General features: G+C 41.4%; 1 protein-coding gene across 4 annotated transcripts in view; it reads left to right on the top strand.

Moving 5' to 3' along the window:
* Nucleotides 1-22,166, top strand: part of top2b (DNA topoisomerase II beta) — a 32,157-nt gene that overhangs the window by 1,231 nt on the left and 8,760 nt on the right. For all 4 annotated transcript variants that reach the window (XM_080045610.1, XM_080045609.1, XM_080045608.1 and 1 more), the window contains 22 exons: nt 1,241-1,405; nt 2,549-2,639; nt 3,475-3,538; nt 5,402-5,547; nt 6,124-6,221; nt 8,731-8,943; nt 9,422-9,595; nt 9,897-9,998; nt 10,097-10,234; nt 10,343-10,481; nt 11,048-11,205; nt 12,752-12,877; nt 13,026-13,136; nt 14,135-14,237; nt 14,349-14,458; nt 16,803-16,895; nt 17,212-17,326; nt 17,707-17,828; nt 18,173-18,321; nt 18,694-18,925; nt 20,458-20,592; nt 21,716-21,916. In XM_080045610.1, the coding sequence (XP_079901736.1) occupies nt 1,241-1,405; nt 2,549-2,639; nt 3,475-3,538; nt 5,402-5,547; nt 6,124-6,221; nt 8,731-8,943; nt 9,422-9,595; nt 9,897-9,998; nt 10,097-10,234; nt 10,343-10,481; nt 11,048-11,205; nt 12,752-12,877; nt 13,026-13,136; nt 14,135-14,237; nt 14,349-14,458; nt 16,803-16,895; nt 17,212-17,326; nt 17,707-17,828; nt 18,173-18,321; nt 18,694-18,925; nt 20,458-20,592; nt 21,716-21,916 (2,985 nt within the window). The remainder of the gene's footprint in view (nt 1-1,240; nt 1,406-2,548; nt 2,640-3,474; nt 3,539-5,401; nt 5,548-6,123; nt 6,222-8,730; nt 8,944-9,421; nt 9,596-9,896; nt 9,999-10,096; nt 10,235-10,342; nt 10,482-11,047; nt 11,206-12,751; nt 12,878-13,025; nt 13,137-14,134; nt 14,238-14,348; nt 14,459-16,802; nt 16,896-17,211; nt 17,327-17,706; nt 17,829-18,172; nt 18,322-18,693; nt 18,926-20,457; nt 20,593-21,715; nt 21,917-22,166) is intronic.

The raw sequence follows: 22,166 nt of genomic DNA, 5'->3' as shown, positions 1-22,166 counted from the left end.
ACATGACATGACTATGCTGTGTGTATGATAGTGGAAGTGTTTCATCGAAGTTGAGCAATGAAATGTTTTGCCTGATTTGATTAAAATAGGCCTACGTTTTCTTTCTGTTCATCTCATAACTGAACCCTAGAGATGTTAAGTTCGTTCCATAAGGCAAGCGTTTTCGTTTGTCCTTAATATAATACTATCAATATTAACAACTATATCCGTTATGCTATTAACTATTTTAATTATTATTATCATATATATATTTTTTAAATATTCCAGTCAGCTCTCAGCTGTGTTCACTGTTGTGTTCTCCAACATTTAGCAATTGGTGTATCAGCCAATAATGTCACTCTAATAACAGCCGATACAACATAATCATCTTGCAGTTTTTAATATAATATAAGTCGATAATGTACTACTTCCTAATAATGTAATAACATTTTGCCCATAATGTAATAAGTTATAATATTATTGGCTCACTGCAATAATAACTAAGTGCCATGGAAGTATGAAACTTGATAGCCAATGAATAAAACTTAAAGTGATATAAGTATAAAAATATCGGCTCCAGTAGTTTATTTATTAATTTTTTTTTGTCAAACCCAGACAATATGTTAACCTATTACATTATGGGCAAGAAGTTATTATGTAATTGGTTCAGAAATTCTATTATGTTATTGGCAAGTTACCACATTACCGGCTTTTATTACAGTAAGAACTGAAAGAAATGTCTTGGTTATCGTCTGTTGTGACATTACCGGCTGCTACGTTTAGTATTTAACTTTCAAATGGCCCTCTTTTGGAAGAGAGAGAGAGAGAGTAGATGTAAAGCTCACTTCAATATGAACACAACATGAGCTCCCTCAGCTTTCCAATGACAGTATAACCACCAGTAGTATGCTTCTGTCACAGAGAGGACTATGGTGCTGGATGAGCATTGATAATGGATGCCAACAGTACGGCCCTTCACAAAGTCAAAATGATTTCTATAGCACATTTAAAAACAACATCAGTTGACCAAAGTGCTGTACAAGATACAATACAAAGGGCCAATGCAAAAAAGTGAGTCTTCAGCAACGTTTTAAACTGGTTAACTTTACAGGTGTCCAGGGTTCCATTCATTCACACACAGTCATACTGGTGGTGGTAAACTATACGGTAGTAGCCACAGTCATTTACTTGCTTGTCCTGTGGTTTAAACTGAGTTATTATGCATGTATTCATCCCAAACAAACCCCATTGTGTCATACAGGAGGCTAGTAATGGCAGAGGTGATGCCGGCAAGATGGAAGTGTCCAAGAAGGACAAGGGGGGCTCCAAGCTGTCTGTGGAGAGAGTGTACCAGAAGAAGACCCAGCTAGAACACATCCTGCTACGTCCTGACACATACATCGGCTCTGTGGAGCCCATCACCCAGGTACGTCCAGAGATATACACTGACAGATAGGCACTGCTTTGTGTTGCTAAAAGACCCTCTGGACAATCTTCATTCAACTTCATTTTGGGGCGACTGTGGCTCAGGTGGTAGAGCGGGTCGGTCAATGATCAAAGGGTTGGCGGTTCGATCCCCGCCTTGCCACCTGTGTCATGGTTGTTGTGTCCTTAGGCAAGACACTTCACCCACATTGCCTCATGTGAATGTCGATAGTTAGCCTGCTATCGGTGTATGAATGTGTATGTTAATGGTAACGTGTATGTAAATGGGAACAGGTCTCCCTTGCAAAAGAGTCTCCAGTCTCAATGGGATTTACCTGAATAAATAAAGGTTAAAAAATGAATAAAATGTTTCTTTGGCAATCTGCTCATTGAGGACTCAACATGTTCTGTCCAGCCCAGGTTTGGTCAACGGTAGTCAGATAAAGCTGCTCAACATTTCAGATATTCCAATCGCCTGCTTTGAGAGACTATAAAGAGTCACTCAAATGAAATGGATAATAGAGAAATCCTAACACATAGGGTTCACATTTAGATTTGAATAATTATAGTGGAAGCAAATGTGTTTTTTTGTGACCAGGTTTGGAGCTATTGAGGCAACTGTCTGATAGAGCGGGACTGATAGCAGGACTGAAACACTTTTATTTTGTAACTTTATTTACACATCTAAAACACAAATACAAAAACTATATCCTACCTTATTAAAAGGTTCAGTAAGAGGAATGGTCAGTTTAGCTAACTTCACTGCGGTCTTCAAGCAGCAAGTTATCTAGCATCATCTCAGATCCATAAGTGTGATAAAACATGATAAAAACCATCAAAACAGACATTGGGAAGGATTTTTACCTGCTCCGCCATTGTAGCTGCATACACATTCACCCATCTGTCGCTCTGCACGTGCACCGGCAGTGAGACGGGTGCCGGTTTGTAACGTTCTCTCTTCTAGTGGGATCCCCAAAAAGTTTATTAGCCGATTACATGCAGAGCGAGTGACTGAGAGATCGGCTTTATGAAACGTGCACACTATATAAGTGATCACTGTATGAATAAAGAGCGATTTAACACTTATATTAACATAAATAAATCGCTAACTTCACCTTTTAAATGATATGTATCTCTTTTTCAGCAAATGTGGGTTTTCGATGAAGAGATTGGAATGAACCAGAGGGACGTCACCTACGTTCCTGGACTGTACAAAATCTTTGATGAAATTCTCGGTGAGTAGAAATCCACACTGTCAGTCTGCACAGGTTTGTGTAAAGGTTCCTTTGTCACTTGAGGTTTTTTCCTCTCATTCCTGTGATCTTGAAAGGCTTATTATCACTATCAAAGTGTCAGCTTCATTCAGTGAATCACTGTCTGCTGTATTGATCTAGGACTCTACATGGAGATCAGTTTAGACTTTGGTTGTACAGACTGTAGCTTGAATAGAGACATACATGAAAAATAATAAAGGTTGTAGAGGAATCATGTCAGTGTGTTTGTGTTTGTGTTTGTGTGTGTGTGTGTGTGTGTGTGTGTGTGTGTGTGTGTGTGTGTGTGTGTGTGTCAGATCACTGTCAAAGCTGCAGCTCTTATTTGTGTTGTAAAGTGAAAGCATTCTGTCCTCGGCTAAGTAAAGGTTAATGAAGTAGCCGTACAGTCTGTTCCCTGTTAGTTGAAATGACTGGGAGTAACGCTGTTGTGCTCTGTCTAGAATGGAGCACCAATGTAATCAGTTTAAAATGATGCTGCTCACTGCATGGGAGCGTTGTTGCTGATTGCCTTTTCTTCTCTATTCACTTGGCCTGTGTGTTTATAGAGGTGTATGATTAATGACACTCTGTCATTGTCTGAGCATTGACTGCTGCTGTGTCTATGTAATTACATTAGACAAGATCATACAGGCAGAATCACTCTCAGCTCAAAGACAGGTTGGTTGTACCTGTGTGTCAAATGATCATTTGTTTTAATCATGGACCAATTGATTGTTGATAAAAAAGAGTCACAAGTGTTATTTCTAAATGAACTGTGTCTAACTCTTTATATTGTGTTGCTTTTTGTCCTTGGCAGTCAATGCAGCCGACAACAAACAAAGAGACAAGAACATGACTGGCATTAAGATCACCATTGATCCGTGAGTACACTATAGTAGAACAGGCAGGGAGGAGAGTGCATTTTTCCTGTCAGACTGTGACTCTGTCCCTGTGTTCCAAATCACATACTTTTTCTTTTTACGACACTACATACTAAAGTACAGAAGAGTATTAGGGCCACAGGAGAGACAAAAAATCAGATAAGGACATTTTTATTTTCATTATGTCAAGAAATGTCAAGAATAAATACGAATGCTCCAACATGGTATTTGAGTTAGTGGGGCATTTATGTATTTTCAGCATACTACAATTGACGTGCATGTATTGGGACCTCCTAAATCTTTTTCTGGCATACTTAATAGTATGGAAGTTTAGGAATTGGAACGCAGGGTGTGTTCTCTCTCAGTGAAATGTGATAGTGATAGCGTGGCTGTATTCAGATGGCTGTGTTCTCTTCATGCTGTGGATATAACCAGAGCTCAGTGAATACATGTTAGTAGATTGGAGGGCGTTTGAGACATGGCTCCACAGAACCACAATAAATCAAGCCTGTACTGAGCTCTTCCTTTCTATGCAGCTCATCCCCCAGTCTGCCAGCTGCTGCATCCCCCATCTGACTGCTTAAACAGCAGCGTGTCCTTGAGCCAAGCTGCTGTCCCTTCCACTGCTGTACAAATGATAGCATTAGCCTTGCTGCTAATGGGGCTTCATAGTGACGTTGATGCAGTTCTCCACAGCTCAGCCTGTTTTTAGTGTGTGAGCTTAATATGCTCTGGTGTCATTAGTTTCAGTTAGCCTTCCTCCATATCAAACCCCCCAGGGCTCCGACGGATGGCTGCACCAGTGTCTCTCTATCTCTCCACCTGCCTGAATTGTTTACAGGCTGTGTACTGGCTCTTGTTTGGCTGAAGTGTTACTCTGAGGCGCAACCGCTTGAATTGATTATTCATTCAAATGAATACATTCAAAATTTATTATTAATTTAGGGGGCGCCCTTAGCTCAGTTGGTAGGGCGTCCCCCCCCATGGGCCTCGGCCAGCAGCGGACCCGGGTTCGATTCCAGCCCGCTGTCGTTCTCTGCATGTCACTCCCCTCTCTGCCCCATTTCAACTCTGTCTCTTCACTATCAATAAAGCATAAAAATGCCAAAAAAATATCTTTAAAAAAATGTTTTATTATTAATTTGATAGATCATTGAAAGCAAGCTCTCATTTACAATGACGTCAAGACTTTACAACACATTAGAATACAGCATAGACAAACAAATCAACAGGTCAGTAAAATCACTCCATAAAACAATGTAAAACCATTTAAAACAATGTAAAAGCAACTGCAAGTTGAGATGATAAGGGTGATAGTAGGGATTTAAAGTGACCAATCAAGATTAATTTATTGAGTTTAAAAGTGCTCTGTAGGATGTTCCATTCAAAGAAGCAGCTGTGTATTTATGTGAACAGGGCATGATAAATCCCTACAAATCAATCAGGGATGGAGCGTTGCAAAAGGCAAAAGATAATAGATTAAAGCACAGTGATAGTCATGGTTATCTCTGCTAGCCCCTGTGTCGTTTAAGTCACATGATGACAAAACAGCAACCCTAACCCTAAAAAAGTCTGAGAAAGGCAATGCATTGATCATGGCAACACTTTTGAAACAACATCTACCCTGGTTGGTCAGTGATGGTGGCAAAGACACAAACTTTATCACATTGGCATTTAGACAGACGAATGCTACAGAATCAGAAAAGGGCTACAGCTGTTGCAAATTCTATTGGTATGTTCAAACAGTGAGGTTTTGTGATGTTTCACAACACTGCTCTCTCTCTCTCTCTCTCTATATATATATATAGATATATATATTCTACCTAATATAATCTCTGTTCCTTTTATTGTTCCTCCTACCAGTGAGTCCAACACCATCACCATCTGGAACAATGGTAAAGGAATCCCCGTGGTGGAGCACAAGGACGAGAAGATGTACGTGCCAGCTCTCATCTTTGGTCACCTGCTCACCTCCAGCAACTATGACGATGAGCAGAAGAAGGTGACAGGTGAGGGGCGGCCAAGTCTCTGTCAATCAGTGCGTTTCCATGGGACAACTAGATTGGATTAAGACATACCAAACTTGCCACTCGAACGGACCGCGTCACTTGTCTGAATATACATGGCCTTTCAAATATTCGATAAATGGCCGGAGTATAGCTGACTCCGCTATCCTAGGTGGCGCTGTAGCCCTTTGACAAGTGGTTAAAGGAGCGATGTCAGGTTCCTTTCTGGCAACAACACTACTATTTATTACGTCGTCTCCTTCCACTTCCTTGTAAAATCCTCCGCAGGACGAGAACTCCGATATGAGATATGCGATCCTGTATACATGCAGGTAGAATGCCGACTATGAACGAGTTATCTAGGTGTTCTTACCCGACTTCGCTTGTCCGTTAATGTGCCGATTTTGTGCGAAGTAGATCGGATAAATGTGTTTACATGCATTTTACAAGTCCTGTTGAGGTCTTATTTGTTTATTTACCTGATTATGAGTCTGCATGTGAACGCACTGAGTGGGTATTGCGGTACAAGGAAGTGGGGAGTATTACTACTAATAAACTGCTATTTGAACTTGTCTCCAGGTGGAAGGAACGGCTACGGTGCTAAACTCTGCAACATATTCAGCACCAAGTTCACAGTGGAAACCGCCTGCAAGGAATACAGACACAGTTTCAAACAGGTGAGGATGTTCTCCTCTGTTTAAAGGTGCTTTGATAGTTTGATTTAGTGACGCACGCCACCAAACAAATGACACCAGGGTGGAGTGTTTATGGTCAGTATTGATTTGCATACAAACTACAGTCCCTAGCGATTGTCATAATAAGGACCGTTGCTTCCTCGGCCACTGGTCAAGAAGATACACTTGGTCACAATATGTTTAGTTTTCATTGCCTCCATCCATCAGAAAACTTGAGCTTTGTTTTTTGAAATAAGAACAATGCATATTTCCTGCTATGACCTGTAGATAAAGCGTACCTCCTGTAGTGTTTTACATACAACATCATTATGATAACAGACTATACAAGCTGCTATTGTGCACTATGACAACTTCAATTCAAGTATACAATAGTTAGTCACCCTTAGGCCATGGGCCTTTCTGCTCACATACTGTAACTGACTGATTGGATCTGATTGAGAACATTTCAATGCCACATCTTCACCTTGATCTCTAAATAAAGTAACTGCTGTTTTATAGGGGTTTGACATGAGGTTATGTCCAAGGTAAGCTTGTTCAAGTGGTTATCACATTTTGTGGTTACACCCTCCACGGTCGTATGGGCACCATTATTAAGTTTCATATCACATTTGTTTGGGTGATGGGCTAAATCACATGTGACAAACTCAAGGCCCGTGGGCCGAATCGAGCCCCTCTCAATCTTTGGTCTGGTCCGCATATCAGTTTATGTACTGCATGCAAGTTGAGCATTCTCCCAACGGTTAGGACACTTGAGTAGCTGGTTAAGAATGTCTGCTGAAGGGGGCGCCCTTAGCTCAGTTGGTAGGGCGTCCCCCCATGGGCCTTGACCAGCAGCGGACCCGGGTTCGATTCCAGCCCGTGGTCGTTCTCTGCATGTCACTCCCCTCTCTGCCCCATTTCAACTCTGTCTCTACACTATCAATAAAGCATAAAAATGCCCAAAAAATATAACAAATTTTTTTTTTAAATCTGCTGAAAGTTGCACAGCTCAGGATTAAAAGGAAATAGGTCAGTTTTCTAATGGCTGTAAATAGTCCAATCCTTGTCTGATTAGCATGCTAATATTGATCTAAGGATGAATGCTAACATTATCTGGTTTCTAACGTTTTCCTTAAGTTACAATTTAGCTAACTAGCAAACGTTGGCTAGCTGCTGATAGCCCACCCTTTTAATTTCCAATGGTGGCTTGGCATTTCACTACCAATGTAAAGTGTCATAAATAGTTAAACAGTGTTGCGTCAGCAGTGAGTCATGATTAGGGCTGTGTCAAAAAATCAATATTGCGATATATCGCGATACTTATTTTCGCGATATCAGTATTGATTTTTATAACTAAAAATCGATTTTTTTGCTTTTCAAGGCTTTATTGACAGTGCAGAGAGACATATATGAAATGGGGTAGAGAGGGAATGCAATGCAGAGAACAATCACGGGTCAGATTCAAACCCATGTCTGCTGTCAGGCCTGAGCCTCTAGGATACTGACTATTGAAGTTAGATCAATTTTGTTTATAAGAATACTTAAGATTCACTGTGTCACAAAAGCACACTGATGTGTTTTAATTTTCAGTGTGTCCTGTACAGTTAGAACAAGAGTGAATTGGATTTGTTATTTTGATGTTATGGCAGCTGCAGCAGTGTTAGATCATTTGCCAAAACCAAAAAAAAAGGAAGAAAAATAGTAAAGGAAGTTGTGAATGAAATAGTTTTGACTTCATATGTCTGTGCAATTATCAAACAAGGCAACTTGTTAATGGCATATCGCAATATATCGTGATATATCAAGATATGCAATATATCGTGATATACCGTATCGTGACCAGTGTATCGTGATACGTATCGTATCGCGAAGTCCTTGACGATACCCAGCCCTAGTCATGATTCCTAAAAAAACTATAAATTGATGCAGAAAAAAAGCACAAAGCAGGAAATTAAGTGTTTTACGCAAAAATATTTCAGGGGGAGCCTCTAATTTGTCAATATATTCATAGATATGTTGTTTTTACGTTTTTGGATTAAATAAAAGGCATGTCAGGGAAACATCTGGCCCTTAGTATGATTCTCAGTTCCTAGAGTGGCAAAATGACTTTGACACCCCTGGGCTAAATGCACAGAATACAGTAAGGGTAGTAGTATTAGAGGAACATGGTAAATAGACTTGACTTATATAAAGCTTTCTAGCCGAATTTCTCAGCCCCAAAGCGCTTTACATTTCATACACTCATACACCGATGGCAGTAGCTGACAGGTTCAGTGTCTTGCCCAGGGACACTTCGACATGTGGCGGGTAGACGGGGGATCGAACCTCCGACCCTGCACTCCAGAGGACGATCTCCCTACCCACTGCGCCACTGCCGCCCACTCATGCGTTTACCCATGTTAAGAAGATTGGCACATTTCAGTAACACAATGAAGTGATCTAGAAGTGGATTCTTTAGTTCAAAGCAGTTATACTTGTATGTTACCGTGAGCTTTTTTTTACCATCCCTCAGACGTGGCAGAACAACATGAGCAAGACCGCCGAGCCCAAGATCAAGTTCTTTGACGGGGAGGATTTCACCTGCGTCACCTTCCAGCCGGACCTGTCCAAATTCAAGATGGAGAAACTGGACAAGGACATCGTAGCGTTCATGACCCGCAGAGCATACGATATAGCTGGCTCCTGCAAGGGGGTTAAAGTCACCTTGAACGGGAAGAAATTACCTGTAAGTCTATTTCTCGCCCTGCTTATGCATTTGTGTGCCCTAGTAGCTAGACGTTTGGGATTTTGACTGCTATTGGTTCAGACTGTGACAGACATGTACGTTGGTACAGATCAGTTGGTGCTTCTGAGTAGTTTTTATTTTTAGTGGAACATCTTTACAGTTAAAATGTGGTTCTGCATACAGTACTTGTGCGTTTATATCAGTTTCCATGGCAATATTACAAATAAATTGAAATGAACTATTAATAATAGTAAGGATGTATTCACCAGCTATACTCAGAAATGAAACCTGCTGGTCTGACATGGGTAGACATTGCTTGATATAATGGCAGTTGTGTTTGTTTTTAATTGTTTGTTTTTTATAAATGATACTCTGTAGTCTTTTATAACACATTTTCTACAGCTGTGGTCCAGGGCTTAAGACAAGTTGTAAAGCCTTTTCAAAATGTAAAATAGTGTGTTGCTTTTCCTTGTGTCAGATCACTGGCTTCCGCAGCTACGTAGATCTGTACGTGAAGGACAAACTGGACGAGACGGGCGTGGCCCTGAAGGTGGTGAACGAGACGGTCAACGATCGCTGGGAGGTTTGCCTCACCATGAGCGAGAAGGGGTTCCAACAAATCAGCTTTGTCAACAGCATCGCCACCACCAAGGTACCTCCATACAAACCAGTGCTGTCACCGTAACAACACGTTTGTTTCCATATACTGGTACCAATAGGACTTTCCATACTTTTCTATACTCAAAATGATTGATGGAATAAAATGTTGGTGATACATTTGTCATACTATCATTAAAACCCCTAATTAGTTTGAGAATTCCATAAGCTAGAACATATTTTGATAGCCCATCATATGACTAGGTCATGTCATGTCTATTAATACTTAAAAAGAACATTTGAACTCCTTGCTTCCATTTTTTCTCCTCCCACGCCTAACACTGAGTATGTTTCAGGGGGGCAGACACATTGACTATGTGGTGGACCAGATAGTGTCCAAACTGATTGAAGTGGTGAAGAAGAAGAACAAGGCCGGAGTGACAGTCAAGCCCTTCCAGGTAGGACAACCCATCATTCCTGCCACACATCTCACCAGTGATGTGCCTTGTGCTTGTTTCACTGATTGACCCCCTGCCCTGTGGTTTGTGCCCATCAGGTGAAGAACCACATCTGGGTGTTTGTCAACGCGCTGATCGAGAACCCCTCCTTTGACTCCCAGACCAAGGAGAACATGACCCTCCAAACCAAGAGCTTTGGCTCCAAGTGCCTTCTGTCAGACAAGTTTGTCCGTGCTGTAAGGGACACCTCTCGTTCACTTTGCACACATCACTCTTTGCTTTTTATGTCTATTGGCCTCGGCATCAGTCACTAAAATGATTTTTTTCTCTTTGTCACCCCTCAGGCTACCAACTGTGGAATCGTTGAGAGCATTCTCAACTGGGTGAAGTTCAAAGCTCAGACGCAGCTGAACAAGAAGTGTTCCTCCGTCAAGCACAGCAAGATCAAAGGCATCCCCAAGCTAGACGACGCCAACGACGCCGGTGTGTAAACAGTGGGACTATGTGTTAATGTGTGGAGGAATGTCAGCCACTGATGACACAGCTTAACACTCTATCATGCATGATGACTAAGAGGTTAACAGAGCACATTGTTGGTTATGAAGTGTTGCTCAAAAGACATCAATAGGAAACTTAATCTACCATATTCTATCATTCTCTAATAATGGCCAGAGCCTTATTTACCTCAACAAGAGAGTTAACCAGGCCTCCCAAGTATATGTTATCATGTTGAATTTGGACCTATCCCTCTTGATTCTGCTTTGCTGTCAATGCTAACATTTTTATCTTTAACATGCTGTCATGATAAATTCCTGGTTAGTAGTACACTGCTCTGTGCTCAAGAGAAAGAGACATCTCTATTAATGTTATTAGTATCACCCATTGCATCTCCTGCTATGACAAATCATTATGACTGCTGTGAAAAAAAGGCTCTTTTTTAGTGAAATATCTTAAGAATTGACTGTAACTTTGGATTCCGGGCCATCCAGAAGACTACACAATCTAACACAGTGATAAAATGATTGATGTTGTCCATCTCCATGTTCTAGGAGGCAAACACTCGTCTGAATGCACCCTCATCCTCACTGAGGGCGACTCAGCCAAGTCTCTGGCCGTGTCTGGACTGGGAGTGATCGGAAGGGATCGCTACGGAGTCTTCCCTCTCAGGGGAAAGATCCTCAACGTGAGAGAAGCAACACACAAGCAGGTATGAGACCGCAGCATTCTGGACACAAACAAAGAAACACCAGACACACTTTGCAGCTGGGAGCAAAATATCACTTCTAGAACATTTATGAAGCGAGAATCAGCTTACTGGGCGCTCCGGTGGTGTAGTGGATAGAGCGCGTACCATATCAGCTCCGGCCTTCGTTGCAGAAGATGTGGGTTCAAATCCGACCCGTGGACCTTTACTGCATGTCATCCCCTCTCTCTCTCTCTCTCTCTCTCTCTCTCTCTCTCTCTCTCTCTCTCTCTCTCCCCATTTCAACTCTGTACTGTCTAATGAAGCTTGAAAATGAAAATGGGATTACACTAGAGGACTTTGAAAAGACTGAAGACTGAAACCCTCTTACATCTAAAGACAATCAACTCACACCTGAAGATAACTAGTCATTAGTTTTCAGTCACAGAGTGAGATTTTGAAAAGACAGGGGTCTCATATTGCAAGACTACAACTAGATTCCTTTTGAGATTAATATTATTTCCGCAAACGCAATTGTGATTATTTAATTAAAAACAAGTTAATTCAATATTCCGAGCGGGGGACTTCCTTTAGTTATTTGACCAGCTTTATTTGCTGATCTCATCCCCCTATAACTTTATCTCCTAACCCTGTATTTGACGGTAGAGTGTTCAGGTTGCGCGGCTGTCAGCCTGGTTCTCCACCGAGGCTTCTATGAAAAAGTATCCGAAATAAGTGCCTCACCAGGTGGACACAGGTCGCGACTAATGCCGCTCCTACTGTGTCGTGCTTGGTGCATGCGAGAGTGTGACAGTGTTAACGTCATTTCGCTTGAGCCAACCCCTTAAGACTAGCGATAATATCAAACCTGTTTGATAATGTCGGAACGTCAAGACGAGAAGAAGACTGGCTGAAATCGGGTCAGAAGACCACCATACACCAAACAACTGAGATTACGGGCGCGCGCCACAACTCCAGCACGACTCCCGTGATTTCAGTCCGACATTGGAAGATTGTCTGCGACTGTCAAATCGCGTGAAAAGTCGTGTAGTGTAAGCCCAGCATTACAGAGATCAAAACCTAGCAAACAGATTGTGTTGTTCTATTTAATCATTGCATTTTGGGACCACTTTTGGCCTCACACAGCACCAGAAGTGGTTGACAATTATATTTTAGCTAAATGAATTTACAAATAAATATAATTGAACCTACGGTACAAAATGAACAGTTGTAAAATATAAGTATCAAATACCAAGACAGCACATGCTCGCTTCAGTGATATGATGAAGTAATGCAATGTAACCAGACAGCCAGGCTGAATGAGAACGAATGTGGAATGAAAAACAAGGAGTTGACTCTTTAGTGTTATCTGAGTGTGTTTAGTGTGTGTGCTGATTGCCTCATGTCCCCTGTTTTGTATTTACAGTATGTATGACTATGTGTTTGTTGTTTTTGAACTACTGAATGCAGAACAGATTGCCCCTCGGGGACAATAAAGATTTATCCAATCAAAATCAAATCAAATCAAATGTTCTGTCATCAATTTGACACATTTTCTTTGTGTCAACAGATCATGGAAAACGCAGAGATTAACAACATCATCAAAATTGTTGGTCTGCAATACAAGAAGAGCTACGAAGACCCAGAGTCACTGAGGAGCCTGCGCTACGGGAAGATCATGATCATGACTGATCAGGTGACCTGTCTCCCCCTGCTTCAGTATATTATATTGCCATTTAAATAGTAGTTTACACTTAAATTGTCCTGTCTCACACACTAACACATTTTCAGTATATTATATAGCCATTTAAATAGTAGTAAAAACATATCTTGTCTTGTCCCAGGATCAAGATGGCTCCCATATCAAAGGTCTGCTTATCAACTTTTTCCACCACAACTGGCCATCCCTACTGAAACACACATTCCTGGAGGAGTTTATCACACCCATTGTCAAGGTAAGAGAGACACTCACACATGCTCTACATCAGGGCTTCCCAACCTTTTTTTGTTCCAAAGACCGGCATCTTCATAAAAAAAAAAAATCCAGGGCCCGGTTGCCAATGTTAATGCCAAAATTTGAATATGCAGCATAGCATTTTGTACACATTTTTAAACATATGACTTACACCGTGGTTAGTTCACAATTGTTGATGTATATTATGCAGTAGGTGCAAGCAAGGCAAAAACATTCTAAAATAGAGGGGGGGTTACTGAGCTGAATGTTGCATTGCGCTGCCAGTAATGTTTGCTGGGTCCCGCTCATCTCTGCACTATGGACGTATTACCTGCTACTTCACATCCCCATCCTCACACTGTGTGCACCGCGCTAGGCTGTCCTTCAGATACACAGCCAGTGTCCACAACCAATGAGCTGACAAGCATAACAAGGCTTCTGCTCAAAGAGAAACACATTTTGATAATTTTTTTCTTTTCTTTTTTACATTTCGGATGGAATAGGTTTTTAAAAATAAACACTTTATAGGAATATATATATATATATATATATATACAGGCAAATTTTGACTTAAAGTTACTTATATTTAAACAGCAAGTTTTTTCTTGATTTTAAATGACACAGGCTTCTCCCAGAAGATAATAAGACGATGTACAAGAGTCATCATTGTGGAAAACAATATTTTTCAGCTTTTATTTACATTTGAACAAAAAGTGGCATGTCCAAAATGATTCATACCCTTCTCAATAATCAATATCAAAGCCTTTATTGGCTATTACAGCTATCAAAAGCTTCCTATGATTGCTGACCAGCTTTTTGCATGTCTCCACCAGTATTTTTGGCCATTCATCTTTAGCGATGAGTTCAACTCTTTCAGTTTGGAGGGTTTCACTGCCATCACCTTGATCTTTAGCTCCCTCCACAGATTCTAAAAAAAATATATATATATATATATATCCGGTTCTGCTGAAAAATCCAATTAATTCATGTTGTGTGCAGGCGACCAAGAACAAGCAGGCGATGGCCTTCTACAGCATTCCAGAGTTCGACGAGTGGAAGAAACAAGAGAACTTTAAAACCTGGCATGTAAAGTACTACAAAGGTTTGCTGCTTGAGTATTCCAATATCTATTTAACAAATGACATTTTTAAATATGTGTTATTTGTAAAAAAAAATTGCGATTTAAAAATTCTAATCAAACTTTTTGTTCCAGGTTTGGGCACAAGTACGAGCAAAGAGGCAAAGGAATACTTTGCTGACATGGAGAAGCATCGCATCACATTCAGATACAGCGGCGCAGAGGACGACGCTGCCATTACTCTAGTGAGTTCAATGCTGCGGTCAAGCACTGGTGTCTAGGGGATTGGAATTGTGAAAAATACATTCTAATGTAATGCAAGGTCAAACACCACCTATAAATACAAAGATTACAATTCAAATTTAGCTTCAAACTGCACAGGGGTTTCTCAGTTTTTTCTGTTGCTTGATACAGTATCTCACAAAAGTGAGTACACCCCTCACATTTCTTCAAATATTTCATTATATCTTTCCATGCGACAACACTGAATAAATGACACTTTGATGCAATGTCAAGTAGTCAGTGTACAGCTTGTATAACAGTGTAAATTTACTGTCCCCTCAAAATAACTCGACACACAGCCATTAATGTCTAAACTGTTGGCAACAAAAGTGAGTACACCCCTAAGAAAAAATGTCCAAATTGGGCCCAAAGTGTCAATATTTTGTTTTGCCATCATTATTTTCTAGCACTGCCTTAACCCTCTTGGGCATGTAGTTCACTAGAGCTTCACAGGTTGCAACTGGAACCCTCTTCTACCCATTCATGACGACATCAAGGAGCTGGTGGATATTAGAGTCCTTGCGCTCCTCCATCTCCCATTTGAGGATGCCCCAAAGATGCTCAATAGGGTTTAAGACTGGAGACATGCTTGGCCAGTCCATAACTTTTACCCTCAGCTTCTTTAGCAAGCCAGTGGTCGTTCGGAGGGGTGTTTGGGGTCGTTATCATGTTGTAGTACTGCCCTGCGGCCCAGTTTATGAAGGGAGGGGATCATGCTCTGCTTCAGTATGTCACAGTACATGTTAGAATTCAATGAACTGTAGATCCCCAGTGCTGGCAGCACTCATGCAGCCCCAGACCATGACACTCCAACCACCATGCTTGACTCTAGGCAAGACACACTTGTCTTTGTACTCCTCACCTGGTTGCCGCTCCACACTCTTAACACCATCTGAACCAAATAAATGTATTTTGGTCTCATCAGACCACAGGACATGGTTGCAGTAATCCATGTCCGTAGTCTGTTTGTCTTCAGCAAACTTTTTGTGGGGTTTCTTTTGCATCATCTTTAGAATAGGCTTCCTTCTGGGATGACAGCCATGCAGACCAGTATGATGCAGAGTGCGGCGTATGGTCTGAGCACTGACATGTTGACCCCCCACCCCTTCAAGCCCTTCAGCAATGCTGGCAGCACTCATACGTCTATTTTCCAAAGCCAACCTCTGTGTACGACGCTGACCACGTGCACTCAACCTTCGTAAACTGGGCCGCAGGGTGGTATTGCAACATGATAACGACCCCAAACACACCTCCAAGACGACCAGTGGCTTGCTAAAAAAGCTGAGGGTAAAGGTTATGGCCTGGCCAAGCATGTCTCCAGACCTAAACCCTATTGAGCATCTTTGGGGCATCCTCAAACAGAAGGTGGAGGAGCGCAAGGTCTTTAATATCCACCAGCTCTGTGATGCTGTAATAAATGGGTGGAAGAGGGTTCCAGTTGCAACCTGTGAAGCTCTAGTGAACTACATGCCCAAGAGGGTTAAGGCAGTGCTGGAAAATAATGGTGGCCACACAAAATATTTACACTTTGGGCCCAATTTGTAAAATTTTTCTAAGGGGTGTACTCACTTTTGTTGCCAGCAGTTTAGACATTAATGGCTGTGTGTCGAGTTATTTTGAGGGGACAGTAAATTTACACTTTTATACAAGCTGTACACTGACTACTTAACATTGTATCAAAGTGTCATTTATTCAGTGTTGTCCCATGGAAAGATATAAAGAAAAATGTGAAGAAATGTGAGGGGTGTACTCACTTTTGTGAGATACTGTATATTGCAAATATTATACCAGAAATTAATTAACAAAACAAAAGTAATTTTAATGCCTTTTTCTTTTATTTGTTTGCAGTAAACATGCTTTCATAAGACAAACAGTTCTCAAATGTTAGATATTGTTCATCACGAGACGAGAACCATGCTTTAGTCAAATACATTTACAATTTTCACTATGAATGAATACATAGACGTGTAGGATTATGAGTGAGCGCTTTGCAGTTACTCAGTGTTCAAATCAAATCAGTTTTGTTTGTATAGCCCAATATTACAAATAAACATTTGCCTCAGTGGGCTTTACATTTCATACAATACGACACCCTGCCCTTACACCCATAGCTCGGCTGAGAAAAAACTCCCAGTAAAAAAACCTTTATCGGGATTAAAAAAAATTGAGAAATCTCAGGGGGAGTTGACAGAGTAGGACGGACATCCTGCAATAGATGTCATAAGTAGAGAAAAACCATGTTACGGTTTGTTTAAATCATGTTACGGTACGTAGTGAATGAATTGTTGTGGTGGTTTTTTTCTTCAGGCCTTCAGTAAGAAGAAGACGGATGACAGGAAGGAATGGCTGACTAACTTCATGGAGGACAGACGCCAGCGGAGGATGCACGGCCTGCCCGAGGTTTGTGCCTTCTTTGATCGAACAAGATGTTTCACATTGTATGCTTGTTCTGCTCCCACTGTGGGGATTCTTTGGACCTACTAGCTTCACTAACTCTGTGATTAGACGGAAATCAATAGTTTATGTGTGTTTTTTCTTCAGATATCTTTGGAAAAGTTCCTAAATGAACCAATCATTCTTGTTCTGATATGTTGTAAAACTGGGCTGAAACAAATCTATAAAAAACATTTTAGAAGATTAAAAAAAGAAGAAAACAAAGAAAGATTATACCCACTAATAAGAGTATATGTGTTTTCATTGTGTGGTTTTTTTTCAGCAATACCTGTATGGAACTCAGGCCCGGCACCTTTCCTACAACGACTTTATCAACAAAGAGCTGATTCTGTTCTCCAACTCTGACAATGAGAGATCCATCCCATCCTTGGTGGACGGTGCGTATACTCCCCTCGTCTCTCTGTCATCTGTTGGGGCGACTGTGGCCCAGGTGGTAGAGCGGGTCGGCAAATGATCCAAGGGTTGGCGGTTCGATCCCCGGCCTGCCACCTGTGTCATGGTTGTTGTGTCCTTAGGCCTGCTATCGGTGTGTAAATGGGAACAGGTCTCCCTTGCAAAAGAGTCTCCGGTCTCAATGGGATTTACCTGTATAAATAAAGGTTAAAAACCATTTGCTGTGCTACTTCTCTCCTTAAGCCATAGTCACGGAATCATTCATTCCACCATTCTATTCTAAAACTATACAGTTAAAAGCATCACTGTCTGTCTGTCTGTCTGTCTGTCTGTCGATGATGACTTGTGTGTGTTTTTTGAAAAGGTTTGAAGCCCGGCCAGAGGAAGGTGCTGTTCACCTGCATGAAGAGGAATGACAAGAGGGAAGTGAAGGTGGCACAGCTGGCTGGTTCAGTGGCAGAGATGTCAGCCTACCATCATGGAGAGGTAACAGTCCACCTCATGGCTTCCACGCATGACAAACAAATGTATAAAGAGGCATTATGACAGTGGGGAAGATTTAAAGAAAAAAAAAATCCATCCGTTGAATGTTTCTATATTTTTAATTTTTGCTCTGTACTGAACATATACTGACAGCAGTGCTGTATAACAAGTAGTTTGAGCTTGTGCTAATATTGAAATGGGAGTTCATGTTTATTAATCAACAAACAACTGAATACTTTTCTTTTTTTAAACTTATGTTCTGTAGCTTGCATGTAGAGGTATTGCAGTGATTCTCAATTATTGTATGTCATGTTTCTATGTCCTGCTTTTCCATTTGTCCCATGTAGCAAGCCCTCATGATGACCATAGTCAACTTGGCCCAGAACTTTGTGGGCAGCAACAACGTGAACATCCTGCAGCCTCTGGGTCAGTTTGGTACTCGCATCAACGGAGGCAAAGACGCTGCCAGCCCTCGTTACATCTTCACCATGCTCAGGTAAAGCACCAGCAGAGAGGCGTACCCGTTTGTTGTGTTCTCTCTTCTGATTGGATATCAGGTTGTGGGATCCCAGAAAAGTTTTTTTGCTGATTACTTGCAGAATGGGTGACTGAGAGACCTGTGTTATGAAGCGCACGCACACTATATAAGTGATCACTGTATGAATATAGAGCGATTTAACACGTATATCAACATAAATATATCGCTCACTTCACCTTTTAACTTTCACTCTCAAATTTGAAAGTGTATTGAACTATGAAAATGAAATATGCCTTGTGATCCAGTTTCTTTCTTGTCTGAAACGGTAAAGTTTAGAAGAATTATAATACTTAAAAAGTCTTGTAATGGTGGTCTGATTTCACCCTACAGTCCTCTGTCCAAGCTGTTGTTTCCAGCGCTGGACGGCAACCTGCTCAAGTTCCTGTACGATGACAACCAGAAGGTGGAGCCCGAGTGGTACATCCCCATCATCCCCATGGTGCTGGTCAACGGAGCTGAAGGCATCGGCACCGGCTGGGCCTGTAAGATAGCCAACTACGACGTCCGGGAGATCGTCAACAACATCAACCGCTTACTCAAACACCAGGACCCACTGCCAATGGTAAACTGCCCTCAATACCTTTTCATTTCTATTTGAAAGATCCTATATTATGTATGTTTTCTGTTTCAGATTTGTATTACTTACTAGAAACTTGTTTTCATGGTGAAGTGCCCAAAAATCCCTTTTTATTTCTCACACTGGCATTGCTGTAATTTGTCGCTTATGCCTCGTTTCCACCGAGTAGAGCGGGTCGGGTCGGAGCGGTTCGGTCCGGGTAGTTTGGCTTTTCATTTGCCAAAAGTTGGGTAGGGAACGGTTTAAGCGTACCTAACCGCTCTAAGCCGGTCCTAATTTCGGTACTCCTCCGTTGGGGTACCAGATGCCTGAAAGGGTGCCGAAAAGGCGGAGCTACACATGCCGTCCGTTTATTGGTCGAAAGAATAATTTGCGGATAAGTGCGGACTGCAGTGCGGGAGGGCCTGAGTGTGTAGCAGCATTACCATACATGGAAATTTGTGTTGAACACATAGCGAAATGCAGGAAATTAGGCCCTAGTGTTGAACATTATAACAACATTTATAGGTCAGCAAAGACAAAAAGGCATAAAAAGGTGCTCTTTAAAGTATCTACAAGGTACTTTCATTTTGTGTTAATTCTAGCGGCCAATTTGGAACAAAAGACAGCTGAAGCTGTTTTTAACAGCTCCAGCTGCTTTTGAGCATACCCGGACAAAGGCATTAAAGCTGGGGTATATAATTTGGGGAGAAAATAGCAGTTGGGATAGAGATTCGAAACCAAATACCTCAACCGCTCCGCTTGTTCTCTTTGGTCCCTCCCTGACACGCCCTACACCAACAACGTCGGTGCCAAAGTGAATGGACAGTCCCAACAGCCAATAAGAACAGAGAATCTGATTTTTATTTTTATTTTATTTTAAGAATCGGAGCCTCGCTCTGATTGGTCAAAGTGTACCGCTCGTGTTCACTTTGACCAATCAGAAATCATATACCCCAGCTTTAATAACTCTGTAAAAATAGCATTCTTTGCACTCATGCCCTTGTTCGCTGTTACATGTCATGTATGTTCATCAGAGGAAAAATTTGACTGTTTTTAGAAAAATTTAAAAGTTCCTTGTATCTAGTATGTAAAATGGACTTTTTCGTCAAAACAAATTACATATCAAATACTGAGTCAATCAATCAACCTATATGAACAAATAAACAGATAAATATCAGAGACAGGCTATATCATTACTCAATATGGAGCTGTGCTGAAGATTGCTTCAGGTAGGCGGTCAGTTGTCTTCATTTAGTCTGAGACAGCGATGCACATACTGCCAAGGGCCACAAGCTGCCGGTGAGGAGAAGTATTGTCAGAGAGTGTCTATGACGTGCATGGCAGCGACAGACCCACTGCCTCCTTCTGTCTTTTATATCGGGGACGGAAATTTGAACTCTGCTCATCAGAACATCCACACCGGATCACATGCAGATTGTCCACAGAGCTGTGTCGCATTTTCAGATCTCGCCGGTGGCAAACAGCTTTTAGACATTGCAGCCTTATCTAACTATCTCTCTCTCTCTCCCAAACAGCTACCCAGATACAAAAACTTTAAAGGGACAATCCACGAGCTGGGTCAGAACCAGTACCTGGTCAGTGGAGAGGTGTCGGTCATAGACAGAAACACCATCGAGATCATTGAGCTTCCTGTCAGGACATGGACACAGGTACTACTCAGCCTCCCTTTTCATTTACAAGTTAACTGTTCTCCATATGAAGAACTGGAGTATGTTATAGGGGAGAACGGGGTAATTTGTCACATGGGTTGGATGTCACATTCGTTATATCTCGCCACCAGAGCGCGCTAGCTCTGAAATGTTGATATAAAAAAGGTCCAGAATTGGGATCAGAGGTCACATACATAGACTTCCTTGGAGGAAGACAGCTGCATTTCAGGTGAGAGGATGTTTTGTGTTTTTCATGTCAAATTCAAAATATTTTGCTTCTCAGTATTTTTCTTCTAGGCTTTTACACAATGGGTTTATAACAAAACACTTGTTACCCTCAGAAAGTGTGAAGGGTAAACTATAGTTTAGATTGTGGTTAGCAAGCTAATTAGTTGTCAGATGGTTGTTGGCCTTGATGCTAGCAAGAAATTCAAGTTGGGGTTGGTCGTCAAATTTTTTGGGGGGTTGGTTGTCACATGTTATCTCAAGGCTGCAGCCAGAAAAGGAACCCAATAACGAAATAAATTGTCAAGCTGTATCCTCACTGACACCCCAGAGAAGGAAAGAATAGAGCAGGAAAAGGCAGCTAGCAAGCAAAAGAAAAAAGGGCAACAAAATCAAAACAACCCAGTGCATCCCAAACTAGACCAGCTGCCAAGGCTACAGAACGTTATGTAGGCCTATTTGTCAACTTCACAATGCAATTAAACATTCAAATTTGGTTCTGCCTCCTTGCCTTCTTTTTAAGATTTTTCCCATTAAGATAACATTGTGACAAACAACCCCATAGTGTGTGACAACCGACCCCTTGATGGGGTTGGTTGTCACAATGTGTCAGAGTGTCTTTGATGGTAAATTACTTCTTCATTACAATAAGTTGGAAAAAAAGAGAGACACACATTTCTAGCCAACACCTTAAGCTTCAATTTAATGTAGGAATGGCTATTGACAGATGTTTTGGTGATGAGCAATTCTCACTAGAGTAAAAAGTGTGCCTACTTACCCCGTTCTCCCCTAATGGTAACAGGATACAATGAAATGAAGATGGTAGTGGTACATGTAGGTTCAAATGCATTGTGAGATGTATTATTCTGTCTAACTGTGTGTTCCCTGGTGTGTGCAGGCCTATAAGGAGTCTGTGTTGGAGCCCATGCTGCAGGGCACTGACAAAACCCCAGCTCTCATCAACGATTACAAGGAGTACCACACCGACACCACTGTCAAGTTTGTGGTCCGCATGAACGAGGAGAAACTGGCCCAGGCCGAGGCAGCCGGCCTACACAAAGTCTTCAAGCTGCAGTCCAGCCTTACCTGCAACTCTATGGTAAACTGGGATTCCAGCTCAACCACAAGTCAAATAGAACTCATGGAAAAATAAAATTCTGTCTTGAAATATGGATGGCTTGGCCTGCCTCCATTTTTAAATCAAGCATTTTGTTAGCCTCATAGCATAATTGCCTAAATCATATTTACTCTACTCTACTTTCACTCTACATCTACTCTATTCTACATCTACTTTTCGTTAGCCTAATAGCATAATTGCCTAAGTCATATTTTAAGGGTTATAGAGTAGG

The sequence above is a fragment of the Ammodytes marinus genome (assembly GCF_949987685.1).
Source record: "Ammodytes marinus genome assembly, chromosome: 17".
Taxonomy (NCBI): domain Eukaryota; kingdom Metazoa; phylum Chordata; class Actinopteri; order Uranoscopiformes; family Ammodytidae; genus Ammodytes; species Ammodytes marinus.
Note: the sequence above shows the minus strand (reverse complement) of the source record. Positions and strands in the feature narration are given on the sequence as shown.